At 35.7% G+C, this 16,200-nt stretch overlaps 1 protein-coding gene across 2 annotated transcripts in view; it reads left to right on the plus strand.

Moving 5' to 3' along the window:
• FASTKD1 (FAST kinase domains 1) overlaps positions 1-14,004 on the plus strand; it is a 29,679-nt gene extending 15,675 nt beyond the window's left edge. For both annotated transcript variants that reach the window (XM_069471580.1, XM_069471569.1), the window contains 8 exons: positions 1,449-1,935; positions 3,297-3,411; positions 7,213-7,341; positions 8,116-8,244; positions 8,595-8,708; positions 12,426-12,564; positions 13,239-13,353; positions 13,876-14,004. In XM_069471580.1, coding sequence (XP_069327681.1) covers positions 1,449-1,935; positions 3,297-3,411; positions 7,213-7,341; positions 8,116-8,244; positions 8,595-8,708; positions 12,426-12,564; positions 13,239-13,353; positions 13,876-13,971 — 1,324 coding nt within the window. In that variant the 3' untranslated portion in view covers positions 13,972-14,004. The remainder of the gene's footprint in view (positions 1-1,448; positions 1,936-3,296; positions 3,412-7,212; positions 7,342-8,115; positions 8,245-8,594; positions 8,709-12,425; positions 12,565-13,238; positions 13,354-13,875) is intronic.
• The last annotated feature ends 2,196 nt before the right edge of the window (positions 14,005-16,200 follow it).

Here is a 16,200-nt window from a genome sequence, read left to right on the forward strand (position 1 = left end):
AAAGACTTATTAAAATTTTAAATTTGAAATTTTAAAATTAAGATATGTAATGGTAATGTTAGCGAAAAAGTGTTTTCATATAGATTTTTCTCTTTATAATTTAAAATTACCTTATTTTCTATGGATATAGCATTTATATTTCAGGTACAAAGCTATTGGTTTTTCATTGACTTTCATTAAGCTAACATGGGATTTTCCATTGACAATTTTTATTTTAAACATCAGAACAATGGGCTCAGTGCAGTGGCTTATACCACGTTAGAGACCAGCCTGAGCAACATAGTGAGACCCCACCTCTGAAAAAATAGAAAAATTACCTAAGCGTGGTGGTGGGCACTGTAGTCCCAGCTACTTAGGACCAATAAATCAGAATAATGACTTAAATGAAGTTCAAACAAATTGATCTTTTTCCCCTCCATTTTTCACTAGTTCGATTTCTTATTGTGATTTATGAAAGAGTAGGCATGGGACTCTGCCATAATCAAAAGATTGGCATCTAGTTAAAAATGATTTTTATCATAATAAAGTGATATGCCATTATGGTTAAGAAAATTTACACTAAGGAATAAGACGTGACTTTTTTTTTTTTTTTTTTTTTTTTTGAGACAATTTCTCTGTGTTTCCTGGGCCAGAGTACAATGGCGTCATCCTAGCTCACTGCAACCTCCAACTCCTGGGCTCAAGTGATCTTCCTGCCTCAGCCTCCCAAGTAGCTGGGACTACAGGCAGGCAACACCACGCCCTGCTAATTTTTGGATTTTTTTGTAGAGATGGGGTCTTGCTGTTGCTCAGGCTGGTCTCAAACTCCAGACTTCAAGCAATCCTCCTGCCTCACCCTCCCAAAGTGCTAGGATTACAGGCATGAGCCACCAGCCTGACCTTTATTTTTTAACAATTGCAGTCTTGGTGGTGGGATTCTTACCATGGGGATTTGGGAAAGGAGTAGAGAATGGGGTCAATTGTGTGTCAATTGTATGTGCTGTGGTTTTTTTGTGTGTTTGTTTTTGTTTCCTTGGACTTCCTATGTACCAAAAATGAGAAGGGAGCCAATATTATTGAATGATCACTGTATGACAGGGCCTGTACGAGGTCATACAGGTTCATGCCATATCATATCAGAAATTGAGCCCAAGTTCTTTCCCAGCAACAGCACTGGAAACATTGTTCTGACACTGACCTTTTGTTTGCTAGAGACTCTGGTTTTATTTTTGCATAAAAAAATTTGGAATGTGCTTCAGAACATCTTAGGCTTCCATTAATAACCTTTTATGGACCTGTTGTCTTTGAATTTACCTAACTCTTTTTAAATTAACTTATATCTTAGGCCTACCTTACCTAACCTATTAATTATAGTGATAATATATATTCACATTTTAATACATATATATTTTGGTTTTGTTGCTAATGTGTTAATTTTGTTGTTTTCATTTTTTCCCCTTCGTTTATAGCTATTTGAAAATTAGTGTCATACCAAGTGAGATTTCTATTCTGGTCCGTGCTATTTCCATGATTCCTTCTCCTCATCTGGATGCAGTAGGGTTATCCCGAATTGAAGCAGTTTTACCACAGTGTAACCTAAGTGACCTGAATGGTTTTGTGACATCTGTTTTAACATGGATTCAGTACAGTCACATGTATTTGGGTAGTATTACTGGGAAACAACTGAAACTACTTCAAAAATTAGATCACTATGGTCATCAGAGACTACAACAAAGCAACGATTTGGATCTATTATGGGAGGAACTTAAATTTTTCAAAGGAGAATGGCTTCCTGAGTCACTTCTTGAAGAAACAATTGCCACTTTACAGCGTTTGATGGAAGAAATTAATTACAAAAATGTTGCAGGGATTGCGTCTTTTATTTCAAGAACTAACTACCTCAGTACTTTGCTACTTGATAGGATAGCCTCAGTGGTTATTCAGCAGATTGAAAAGGTGAACTTTAAATGTTACATGTTAGTTTTATATAGTTGTCAACTTCTAGAAGCATAATTTTTTATCATAAGCAATTTGAGAACATGGATTAGAATTCAAAGTTTAAAAATTAAACTCTGGCTTCTGGTTCAGCAATTTGTTGTTCCTCCCCTTAAAGCCACTTCTTCCTCTAGCATTGTAGATTTGGGGAGATCAGTAGTCATCCTTTGGTTCTTTGTAATATCATTAAGATCAGTAATCAGAATTCTTTGAGGATACTAATTATATTAGGATAGTAGAATATGAATGATTTTTGTTTTTTCTTTTGAGATAGAGTCTTGCTCTGTTGCTCAAGCTAGAGTGCAGTGGTGTCATGATAGCTCACTGCAACCTCAAACCCTTAGGCTCTAGCAATTCTCCTGCCTGAGTCTCCCGAGTAGCTGGGACTACCGGCGCATGTCACTATGCCTGGTTAATTTTTCTATTTTTTGTAGAAATGGGGTCTCAGGTCTCACTCTTGTTCTTGCTCAGGCTGGTTTCAAACTCCTGGCCTCAAGCAGTCCTCCCACCTCGGCCTCGCAGAAGACTAGGATTTCAGGCGAGAGCTACCATGCCCATCTTTTTAAAATTTTCTGTAATGCTTTGGTATTACTTTTACAATTTAAAAACAATTACATTCAAAGGTGTGAGATAAGCATGAAAGCTGAGAAAAATTATAAGGTGTCCATTGACATCATTATTCTTAAATTGTCAGTGTATCTTCTTACAGATTTATTTCTGGGACTTACTTTTAAAATGCTGCTTTATGAATTATGTGAGAGGCAACTCATTTACAAAATGACTATTGTAGATATATCAGAGTATGGCCTTTATTTATAAGACATTATTTCTCACAAATGAAAATAAAAGTCTATCTTATTTGCTTAGCATAGTGCCTGGTACTCATTAAGTATTGGATGAGTGGGTGAAAGATGAAATTAAAAAGTGAATGAAAGAAAGAAAAATAAATACTGATGGTTATAAATAAACTTCTTTAATTACATTATATTATTCTATAAAATGTATTGATAGCATGGAAATTATTGATACTATTTCCTATTCATTTTAATGATTAATGAATTATAGAAGAGGATATTACACCTAAAAAATAAATTTGTAGATTATCTGGTTTATTTTTTCTGCATTAATACTTTTAGAGTTCTAATAATTAGTGGTGGGGTTAAATTAATTACAGCAGGGTAGAAAAATTAATAAGCAGAGATACATTTATTATTTAATGATAAGCATGTTAGAAAAAGACTTCACCTAAAATAATAATTAGGTTAAAATTTCATTTTGCTTTACTGAAGTTTAAATTATAAAATTTTTTTGTCTTTATACAGATCCATCCTTTTGCAATCCTTGCTATTATTTTTCCATTCAGCATCTTGAACTATGATCCACCTCAAAGAGATGAATTTTTTGGAATTTGTATGCAACACCTTAATTCTTACTTAGGTAGGTATATTATTAGGTAATGCATTGAATGAGTAAGTCAGAGGATACCTGCTGCTTCTGAGCTACCCTCATTTAAAAGGGTAACCATAATGGCCATGAATCCTACACCTAAAAAAGTTTTGTGTCCATTTTCAAAACTTTTCTATTAGAAAAATGTTAAACTTTGTATAAAAAATGGTAAGAATTGAACAAGGAACACCTATATACTTACTGTGTAGATTCACTAATATTAACATTTTATTACATTTGCCTTATCCTTTTGTCTCTCTTGCTCTTATTTTTTTCTGAGCCATTTCAGAAAGCTGTTGGCATTGTGACCCTTCACCTCTACTTATTTTAGCATACATCTCCTAAGAATAATGACATTCTTCTATATCACCACAATATTGTTAGTACACCTAAGAAACTTAATAATCCTCTAATATCTATCATCTAGCTTGAATAATGATTAACACTTACCATATTTGTTCAGTGTGTGTGTGTGTGTGTGTGTGTGTGTGTGTATGCGCAAGCACATGTGTGTATATGATGAACCTTCTAGTTTTCAGCTCTATATACTTCAGGTTATAGGGACATTCTCGTATGTAACTACGATAACAGGATATTACCCAAGAAAATGAACAAGTACCATCCACTACCTAGTCTATAATCAGATTTTCCCAGTTGTCACCAAATTGTCATTTTTAACTTTTTTTAAACAACCAACATTGAGTGGTTATATCATTTTATCCACCTTTTTTTGCTTAATCTTTATTTTGTATAAAAGAGATTGGCCATTTTTTATAAATAGTACCACATTCTGGTTGTATTTCCAGTAAACTAGAAGTTAGGTATAGATGCTTAATTAAGTTCAGATTAAACATTTTCAGCAAAAATACCTTTTGTGTGGTGCTGTGTGTACCTTATATTTAGATCACATCTGGAGGTGCATAATATGTGATTATTTCTATTGATTTTAATAGTCTATTTTTAAAAAGTAAATGAATGTTTCATAAGGGACTTAATAGATGGTTATGAATTGTTTGAAGGGTTGCTGCTCTGGTACTGATTATTTTTTATCTCTTAAAAAACTCTTTAAGTAGTGTTTCAGTACTAGAAAAAAGTAGACTAGAAACAGTCCTTCCTACAGTTTGCCTTAGCAGAAGCAGTAAGTGAAGATAGCAGAGGCAGGAAATTACTTTTCCTATTTCCTTTTCATTCTTTATTTTGGTTCCTGAATTGTATTTGGTATAGTTTTTCCTTCAAGTAGTATAGCTTTATGGGACTTTTCTTCTCAGACTCACAATGCTTACTTGTCAGTATGATATGGAAGTTTTAGAAGTGAAATATCTGGCTCAGTAGTTGTTACCTTTTCAGTCAACATTCACCATGTACTTATTGTCAGGTATTCTTCTAGGCACTGGAGATACAAGAAAAAGTAAAAACAGATAAAGTATCATCACTGAGTTTACTTTCTGGTGTGGGGAGACTGGCATAAACAGTAAGCAAATAGCTAAGGTCAAATGGTGATAAGTACTCTCAAGAACAGTAGAGCAGGATAAGAGTATGTAGGATGTCGCATGGTGGGGTGGGTTGGGGTGGGAGGGAGTACTATTTTGGATAAGGGATTTAGGAACTGCCTCTCTGAGGAGATGCCATTTAACCATGGACTAAAGGAAGTGAGGGAATGATCCATGGCGATAGTTGGAGATGAGAGTCACAGGATGAAAGAAAGGTTAAGTATAAGGGGCCCTGAGGTGAGAGCATGTTTGGTTTCTTCCAGAAATAGTGGATTCAGTGTGGCAGGAATGGAGTGAGGGAGAGTTTGTAGGAGATGAGCTTGGAGAGACAGCCAGAGACTAGTTTCTTCAGAGCTTGTTGCTGTTCCTACCGAGTAAGTTACCCAGTCATCTACCAAGATACTTACTGAGAGCTTCCACATCCAGCGTAAGATGTTAGGCTCTACATTAGGGTTTATTTATATAGATCTCTGGTTAAGCTGGTGTGAAACCAGTATATATATTAATTGTATCAGTATCATGCTTTGCTACCGTTTTGTGGGATCTGTAGGCCAGATAGTATCTAACCATGTCTGATACTACTATGTCACAGCCCACAAAATGGGGCTGTGATATATATGTGTATATATACATGTATGGATGTATGCACGTGTGGCATCCATTTATACCCCTTTTAGAAACGCAGCTATATGTAGAAAGATGAGACTTGAAACTGAGACCTAGAGTATGTTCTCCTGGTTGTTCAGTCATATCTCAACAATCAGAAGGAAATGAAAGTACATCTCTACTCATTCTACAAATAGAGGCTTAGAAAGTAGTTTTGTTTTTTTTTTTTTTTGCTGAAGTGTATAAGAGAAGAAAGATTGAGAAGTACAGCTTTGATCTTTTAAGACTTAGAGAACTAGAAAAGATTCTCTAAGAAAAATTTTTAGAGACCTTTATAAGTAAAATTTTAAATAACTAATGGAGTAACACTTGTCTTTGTTTTGAATAAAGATTAATTTTGACATTAGTTTTGCTGGTGGAAATCATCACTATTAACTTCATTTATGACTTGGTCTTGCTTCATTAAATAAACTCACCAAAAAATACAAAAGGAAAGATTTGATATTGTCTTTTCTGTCCTTTGTAAGAATATTGATGCCAACAGGGCATTTTAGGTGACCCCTTCACCCACATCGGAAATGTCTCTTGGATGAAGCAAATTGGTAAATAAGCTCAAGCTTTATACTCTGGGACACTGCCATGCTGCTGGGTGACAGGTAAAGGAGGAGGTGCTAGGCAAGATCTGAGCCTCAAACGTGTGTGCACTCAGCCTGGAGATCTGAAATCGCCAGAGAGCAGGATGGTATAGTGGTCCAGGCTCCAGAGCTGGACTTTCTGGATTAAAGCCCACCCTTCTTCACTTCATAACTCTATGTCTTTCAGGCAAATCATTCAACTTCTTTTTGCTTCCTTACGATCATTTATAAAGCAGAGATAATCATTCCTACTATGTATGGAAATAAGGTTTAAATGAGTGAATATATGAAAAGTGTTTAGAATGGTACCTAACACATTCTGAGCAATATTATATTATTATCACCAATACATAGAGACTAGGATTACTTCTCCTTTTTACTTATACCACTGTCCTTTTGTTTTGAATTCTTTCTCTTCTCAAGGTAGTTCTTAAAACTTTTTATCAAAGTATAATAACAGAAATGTTCATATAACCTTAGTATAATAGTGTGATTTTGTACAAATTGAATCATTCAGGGCTGTGGTCCCCATCTGTTGGGCTGTGGCCCACTACTGGTCAGTGGCCTGTTAGGACCCAGGCCATGCATCATTGTCTGAGCTCTCCCTATCCCCCTTCACCTCCCACCCCCCTATTCCTACTCCCCCTGCCGGTGGAAAAATGATCTTCCATGAAACTTAGGAACCTGGCCGCACAGCAGGAGGTGAGCAAAGGGGCAAAGCTTCATCTGTATTTACAGCTGCTCCCCATGGCTCCCATTACTGCCTGAGCTCTGTCCACCCCCACCCCTCACCCTGTCTGTGGAAAAATTGTCTTCCACGAAACCAGTCCCTAGTGCCAAAAATGTTGGGGACTGCTGACCCAGGGAGTCAATACCCAGATCAACAAACAGAATATTACAATAGTCCCCTTCTCCTCTTGTCTCCTTTTTCTGTTCCACCCCTACCCAAAGGTAACCACTTAACCACTATCCTGAATTGTAGCAGTATAGGTTAGTTTTATCTAGGCTGCCTTTGTATCATTTTTTAAAAACCTGGCTTTACAATCTTAATTTTCTTTCAGGTGTATTGGATCCTCTAATGTTAGTGTTTCTTGGTTTCTCTTTTGCCACACTTGAATATTTTCCAGAAGATCTGTTAAAGGCAATTTTTAACATCAAATTCTTAGCCAGATTGGATTCTCAACTTGAAAGTACGTATCAACCTTTTAATTTGTTAAATTCTCACTTGTACTTTATATCCAAGTCTCAGCTCTGCCTATGGTGAAGCATTTAAATGTTAATAACTTTTTTCTGTTTATAAAAGTATTCATGCTTATTGTCAAAAATTTGGAAAACACACAAAAGTATTAAATAGAAAATAAAGAATTACCCCATAATCTTACCACTGAGTGAAACTACCACTTTTAAAGTTCTGGAGTATTTTTGGTCTTTTTCCTGCTCTTTAGTGTGTGTCTGTATATCCATATTTTAAAATAAAATTTGGATTATTTATATATTCGCTTCTATATGCTGCCTTTTTCTAACTATATTTTGAACAATTTCCCCTGTCATTAAATATTTTTTGATGTCATGATTTTTATTGGCTATATAATATACCATTATATGGATATAATAAAATTCAGTTGTTATAGGTTGTTTCCAGTTCCTCATTATTATAAATAATGAATTGTTATACATGAATCATTGTTTCCTTAGTATAAATTCCTAAGTATAGACTATGAGGTCAACAAAAAATTTTCATAGTATTTTTTAAATGTAGTTTTAACATTCACTAGTGAAAATAACATAGGAATTGGTTCTAATCATGCCACTGAATGTAATAATTTAAAAATATAGAGCATTTATGTGCAAATAAAGTGATTTGATAGTATGAGAGTAAAAGCATATACCAATAAATGAATGTACAAAAATGGGTTGTCTTTGCTAGGTCTAAGCTGTCAAATCCATTATTTTATTAATTTCAGTTTTACCTTCATCTCTAAATACGAGGGCCCAGTTTCGTCTTATGGAGTTAAATAGATCAGTCTGTTTGGAATGCCCAGAGTTTCAGATTCCGTGGTTTCATGACCGCTTCTGTCAACAATATAATAAAGGTTTGAGTTTTCTTTTGGTTAGATATCAAAGTTTAATTCGGAAGTAAATATTAAATAGTACATTGTTATGCTTCTTAAACCTAAACATGACACCAGAGTTCCAAGAGTGCCATGACCTGTTTAATTTTTTAGGTGAGATTTGTATTGTAAGAATTTCTTAATTTTTGGGACACTCAACCTCTTCTGGTTGAGAGCAAAGAACTTGTCCTGTATCGGATTTAGTGTCATTACATATGGTATTACATTGAAGCTCTTATTGGAAATACTAATCTTTATTTTTCAGTTTGTAGAATTGGGATGATTTTCATTCAAAAACCGATTAAGTGTACTAATTATTTTTATTTTTAAAGATATTGGCAGCATGAATGGAGCACAACAGCAGATTTATAAAATGTTAGCAGAGGTACTAGGAGGAATCAATTGTGTAAAAGCCTCGGTTCTTACACCTTATTACTACACAGTAGGTAAGTTATCAGTAGGTTTATTAGCTACCTTCAGAAGACCAAACTAATTTGAATAGAATAATTTTATCAGTTGGAATTAAAAAAATAAGTTTTTTGGAAATTTTTTTCAAGTCATTATCATGACAACGTGCAAACAGACAAAAGTAGAAAGAATAATACAATGAATCCTCAAGTTCCCAAGTTCCCATGGCCCAGCTTTGATAACCATGAGCATTTTGCTGTTCTTAAAAAAGAAAAAAAAAAAAGGTTAATCTTTCACCAGTGACATGTAAAACCCAGAGTCAGATTCACTGAACATTTCTGGATCTTCAAAAGATTCTGTCCTTGCCACTCAGTACACTAAAGTAAGGGAAATTACTTATCTCTATTCTATTGTTTTAACTTCATCTCAAAAACTAAGTTTGATTATCAGCCTGGTTGAAGATTTCCAGAGGTATTGTGCTTGATGCTTACCTGATCAATCTTGTTTCTAAGGTGGCCTAGCTGTACAAGGCATTCTGATTTAATTGTGAATGACATAAAGCTAGTAGACTAGCTTATGTTGATGACAACATAAAATTTAAAAAGATATTGCTAAATCCAAGTGCTGGGCTTAAATGAAAAAGATAAAATTTTAAGAGAATTAACATGAACTTTCTAAATTTAGGTTTTAAAAAACATCTGCATACATACATACAGGCTATGTATGTTTGTATGCAGATGTATGTTTTTATTTGTGTCTCTGTGCCACATTTTGGTAATTCTGTTATTTGAAACTTCCTTAGTATTGTTGTTGTTATTATTATTATTATTATTTTTGAGATGGGGTCCTGCTCTATTGTCTGGGCTAGAGTGCAGTGGCATCATCGTAGCTCACAGCAACCTCAAACTCCTGGGCTCAAGCGATCCTTCTGCCTCAGCCTCCTGAGTATCTGGGACTACAGGCACATATCACCTTGCCTGGCTAATTTTTTCTGTTTTTAGTAGAGGCAGGTCTCACTCTTGCTCAGGCTGGTCTTGAACTCCTGAGCTCAAGTGATCCTCCTGCCTTAGCCTCCCAGAGTGCTAGGATTATAGGCATGAGCCACTGCACCTGGCCAGATTATAGCAGTTTGTGACTTTAAATGTTGTGAATATTTTTTTTGTGCCAACAGATACACAGCATCCTTTTTGATGACTGCATATTTAATTTAATGAGTATGCTATGCTATGATTTAATTAATCTGTAAGATTTTTGCTCATATGTACATCTGTCAAAGAATGCTGCTGTTTCATTTAGGATCAATAATGGGTACACTTACATATTGCTTATTATGTGTTAGACACTGTCTTAAGTGCTTTATGTATATATAGGGTAAACTTATTTTTTATATACCTAAATTATTCTGTTTTACAAATGAGGAAACTGAGGCCCAGAAACATCATTATTATTATTACTATATTATTATTTTTTTAGAGATGGGATCTCACTCTGTCACCCAAGATGGAGTGCAGTGGTGCAGTCAACTCACTGTAACCTCAAATTCCTGGGCTTAAGTCTGCCTCAGCTTCCCAAGTAACTGGGACTAAAGGTGCATGCCACCACATTCGGCTAATATTTCTTATTTTTTGTAGAGATAGGGTCTTGCTATGTTGTCCAGGTTGTGCTTGAATTCCTGGCCTCAAGCAGTCCTCCTGCCTTGGCCTCCCAAAATGTTTGGATAACAGGCATGAGCCAACAACCCTGACCAAAAGCAATATTGATTGCCCAAGGTTATATTTACCTGGCAAATGACAGAGCCAGGATTTGAATTAGGCATTCTAGCTCCAGAATTTATTCTCTTAATGAGAGAACTAAATATTTTATGTTTCATAATTATCTTGAAGATGGTTCAGTTCTCCAATTTCTCTTATGTGTAAAAACTAGATAATTAACCTAGTCTTTCCTCCTTTTCAGTCATTGTTTCTTTTTTCTTGGTTTAAAAACTTTTATGATGATTTTTATTATGGAAAAATTTCAAACATATACAAAAGTAGAATAATATAATGAACCCTCATCCAGTCAACAGTTATCAACACCTGTTCACCAGAGTTGCACCTGATTCTTTTTCAAGCAAAGCACAGACAATATGTCATTTAAGGCCAGGCGCGGTGGCTCACGCCTGTAATCCTAGCACTCTGGAAGGCCGAGGTGGGCGGATCATTTGAGCTCAGGAGTTCGAGACCAGCCTGAGCAAGAGCGAGACCCCATCTCTACTAAAAATAGAAAGAAATTATATGGACAGCTAAAAATATATATAGAAAAAATTAGCCGGGCATAGTGGCGCATGCCTGTAGTCCCAGCTACTCGGGAGGCTGAGACAGGAGGATCGCTTGAGCTCAGGAGTTTGAGGTTGCTGTGAGCTAGGCTGACGCCACGGCACTCACTCTAGCCTGGGCAACAGAGAGAGACTCTGTCTCAAAAAAAAAAAAAAATATGTCATTTAAGGATGTATATGTAAAAGATAAGGGTGACTTTAAAAGCGTAACAATAATACCATCATTATCACACCTATAGCCATTAACGATATATTTTTTAAGGCAAGCATGAGATGAAATTTATTGTGGAGAAAAAGATAGGATTATAAAAGGATTCAGGACAAGAGCAAGATATAGGTTTACAGAGCAAGATACATACTCCACAGATGATGACTGGACCCCTTGACACAGCAGGAAAAAAAAGAGAGAGAGCAATAATTTCTCAATATCACATAGCTTTTATGTTCCAATTGTCCTATATTTTATTTTAAAGTTTATTTGTTCAGATTGGTAGCTGAACATTGCATTTGGTTGATTTGTCTTTTTAAGTTCTACCTTCTACCTTTTTCCCCTTTTTTTCACGTACAATTTAATCAATATTTTTTTTTTCACTTTTGGACTTTTCTGATTACAACCCTGTGGTATCATTTAACATGCTCGTGTTTCCCCTGTATTTCCTATAAACCAGTAATTATATGTAGAGGCTTAATTAGATTTCAGGTTAGTTGTTTTTTGTTTTTTGGGGGTTTTTTTTTGCCAGACTACTTCATAGGTGATGTGTACTTCTTATTGCATCATATCAGGAGGCACACAATGCTGATTGTCTCTTATTATATTAAGACTCATCAGTGAGTTTGTATGTTGTCAGCTGATTCATTCATTCATCCGTCCCTCCTCAGCTTTTCGCCTACTGATTTTAGCAGCTATTAATAATCACTCATTGCCTAAATCCATCATTGATTAGGGGTGGCAAAGTAGTGACATTCTACACCTGTCATTTCTTTTATATTTTTTAGCTCAAATTTGTCTAAAAACAACTTTCCCATATCAGTTATTCAGTTATCCTTATGTACAGTTCATATAGGAAAGACAGGATAAATACTTGAATCTTTTTGTCCTTACTAGTTTTCAAATGAGTTGGTTTATCTTTCTTCAAATGTGACCAAGAGACTTGAGGAGATTAAAATAAAACCTTTTAATGTGATTTGGCCTAGCACAGTGCTAAATGTAGTCCTGTGCTAAATATAGTTTAGTAATTCTGGCTGGTTGATTTTTATTGATTAATTACAAAGAGAGGTACCATTGGACCAGATCTTATAAAGTAAGTTGGATATTTAAGGAAGTTCATCATTCTTTTCATGTGTGTTTACATATATATGTATATATTTTTAAAATATATCTTAAACTTTTACCTATAAAAATTTACCTAATTTGTACTGCTAATTTCTATACTTCCTTAAGATTTTGAGTGTATCTTGGATAAAAGGAAAAAACCTCTTCCTTATGGAAACCATAATATAACTTTGGGACAACTACCAGAAATGCACTGGAAATCAAATACTCAAATAGTTGGATCAAGGCTGCCACCAGGAGCTGAAAGGTATTGTGTCTTAGTCTTAGATTTTCTCTAAATATTAAATTTGGCGTAATGTAATGAACTTAGTTATGAAGGATTGAATGTAGTAGAATTTGTTCCTTATACATCTCATGCATTCTACCTCTTTACTTTTGCTTTTCCTGTCCTTTATGCCTTAGTGTCCTTTCTTCTTTCATCCAAAGCCTAGCAATCTCCCTAACTAAAGTGCTAACCTAATTGTCCTCAACTGGAAGTAAAATAGTATCTTCTTTTGTGCTCCCATACCTCTCTACTTTTCTCATAGTACTTAGCCACTTCCTACACTGCATTGCAGTGACTTACTGTACAGCTTATGTTCTTTGCTCAGTATAAGCTGTGTTATTTTATCCTGTACCCCTCACGGTGCCCCTTACATATAGTAGGTGTGTAATAAATATATATTAGACAAATGGATGAAAGCAGGCAGATATTTACCATAATTTTTGTGTAAATGAAGAGATTTGTCATCAGTTACTCATTTCTTAAGTGGGAAAATAACTTGTTTTACTCATTTGTATTCATTTGGCTTGTTAGTTTATGAAGATGCAGTCTTGTTCCTGAAAGGCCTGTAATACTTTTCTCATTTTGATTTTGTTTTGTTTTGTTTTGTTTTTTTCATTTTGATTTTGGAAGTAAATGTTTATTTTTATCTTACGTAGGATTGCTTTGGAATTTTTGGATTCAAAAGCTTTTTGTAAAAATATCCCTCACATAAAAGGAAAATCTGCTATGAAAAAACGACATTTGGAAATTTTGGGCTATCACGTAATTCAGGTATGAAATACTCACATAATTCAGCTTCCAAAAAGCCCAGAGATACTGGCTATACATATATTTCCTTTTCATATGAAAGTTCTAGAATTGCCTTTTTTATATTAAAAAAAGTTATATTAAAGTATCCCTGAAACAAAAAATAGAAATTATCATTTCTTTTATTGTCTTTAGAAGATCTGTTGTTTGTATATTTATCTTACAAAAGAGAGAGTCAGTATGGAGGTGGAGTTATCAGAGAAAAAGACTAGTGTATGAACGTAAAAGGGTATGTAGGAAAAAATTTCCATTGTTGGTATTGTAGGAACAGGAGGATAAAAGAAGCTGTGAGGCAGAAAAAAGTCTTCCAGGCAATGTTGGGAAGAAGGATACACTTGGCTTCCAAAAAAGATTCACAGGCTAAGCTTATGTAAACTAATTTCATAGGATTCCTATAGCTTCGCTCAGTAGTGCTTATACATCTTCTGCCATGTCTTTTGTTCTTGCTTTAAAACTTTCATTCAAACTGCATTACTTACTTTACAGATTCCTCATTTTGAATGGAACTCTATGGCGCTGTCAACAAAGGATGCTCGGATGGACTACCTGAGAGAACGTATATTTAGAGAAGGCAAATCATGATTGTAGTTTTTATTTAAAATGAGTTATCATGGAGTGTCATATTTGGACTTGTTTTAATTAAATGGCCTGACTCAATTAAAAAATATTAGGTACAAATATTGTAAGATGGGAGTATGCCTTGTGTGTTTGAGAATGACAAGGGATCCAGTGTGGCTGGAGCAGAACAAGTGGTTAGGGGGGTGGGAGTATAATAAGAGAAAAGGTGAGAGATAACAGAGATAAATATACATGACCTCATAGCTACTCTGAGTGAGAAGAGAAGCCATTGGAGGGTTTCAAGCAAGGAATGGTAAGAACTTCCATTTTAATTGCATCACTTTGCCACCTTGTTGAGATGAGGAAAGACTGCAGTGTAGTACATGATAAGCAGGGAAACCCAAGACAAGGTTGTTGTAGTAATCCAGGCAAGAAATGGGTAGTGGCTTCGAGACAATAGTGGTAGTGGTGGTAATGAGAAATGGTGAGATTTTTGGATATGTTTTGAAGGTAAAGGCAATAAAATTTGCTCACTGATTGGATATGAGGTATGAAAGAAACAGGAGTCAAGGATAATTCTAAGTTTTTGTCCTAAGCAACTAAAAGATGTCATTTCCATTAACTGAGATAGGGAAGTCTGTGGAAAGAGCCAGATAAGGGGCTGGATAGGGAGAGGGTCACAGCTTTGTTTTAGACATGTTGAGTTTGTCATACCTTTTAAACATATAAATGGAGCTATCATACAGAAAGTTTAAGAAATGAGTTTGGAGGTCAGGGAAATGGTCCAGCCTCCAGATAAAAATTTGGAAGTTGTCAGCAGTTTTAATGCCACGAGACTGGATAAAATCACTTAAGATGTGATTAGAGAAGAGTATAGGCCGGGCGCGGTGGCTCACGCCTGTAATCCTAGCACTCTGGGAGGCCGAGGTGGGCGGATCGTTTGAGCTCAGGAGTTCGAGATCAGCCTGAGCAAGAGCGAGACCCCATCTCTACTAAAAATAGAAAGAAATTATATGGACAGCTAAAATATATATATAGAAAAAATTAGCCGGGCATAGTGGCGCATGCCTGTAGTCCCAGCTACTCGGGAGGCTGAGACAGGAGGTTCGCTTGAGCTCAGGAGTTTGAGGTTGCTGTGAGCTAGGCTGACGCCACGGCACTCACTCTAGCCTGGGCAACAGAGAGAGACTCTGTCTCAAAAAAAAAAAAAAAAAAAAAGAAGAGTATAAATGGAGAAGAGCTCTGAGAACTGAGTTTCAGGGCACTTCAACATTAAGAGATCAAGAGGAAAAAGAGGAACCAGCAAAGGAGACTGAGCAGGGATGGCCAATGAAGTAGGAAGAAAAGTCAGAGAAGGCAGTAGTAATACTTCGTATAAGCCAACTCTCAAAAGCATTTGAAGAAGAGGTGAGTAGTTGTATCAGTTGCTGACAGGTCAGGTAAGATGAGGACTGAAAAAATGTTCATTAAATTTAGCAACATGAAAATCATTAGCACCTTGAAAAGAGCCGTTTTGGTGAAGTGGTGAATGTTCAAGAGAAAATAGGAGGAGACATGAGTTTTCTTCTAAATGGAAGTAAAGGAATGGGGTGATAGCCAAGTGGACCAACCTTGACCTGGTCTGATCCTACACGTGCTGAGGGAATAATGATTTTTTAAATTTGTCTCACAACACATTTACTTAATAAATAGTTACTAAGGGCCTACTATGTGAATATAATCCTCAGCCCCTTCTCCAAGAATGATACATTTGTGCTCAGCAGAAAGCCATTGAGAACTACCCTCAGGCAACCTGGTACGGGTGGAGGTAAATGGCCATCTGAAACTTGGCTATCTTCTGTCTCCATAACCATTTAAATTCATTCTATTCCACATAAGTTAGTAGCCAGAGTACCTTCAATCATAAGGACAGCTTTAAAATATGTGTCCTACATGTTCGCTCCATTAATATTTGGCTTAGGCTTAGTTGAAGTACATGTTTAAAATATTAAAAATTAGCCAGGTTTGGTGGCATACAACTGTAGTCCCAGCTACTTAGGAGGCTGGGGTGAGAGGATCTCTTGAGCCCAGGAGTTCGAGGCTGCAGTGAGCTATGATTGCGCCACTGCACTTCAGCCCAGGCAACAGAAGCCTCACATCCCAGAAAGTACAATAACTTAGTCACCTTTCTGGCTATCAGAAATTTAGCAAATAGGAGCCTTTTCATGGAAAATATATCTAAAATTTAAACCAGTGAGTACATATCCTCCTTCA

The sequence above is a fragment of the Eulemur rufifrons genome, chromosome 1 (assembly GCF_041146395.1).
Source record: "Eulemur rufifrons isolate Redbay chromosome 1, OSU_ERuf_1, whole genome shotgun sequence".
NCBI classification, from domain to species: Eukaryota; Metazoa; Chordata; class Mammalia; order Primates; family Lemuridae; genus Eulemur; species Eulemur rufifrons.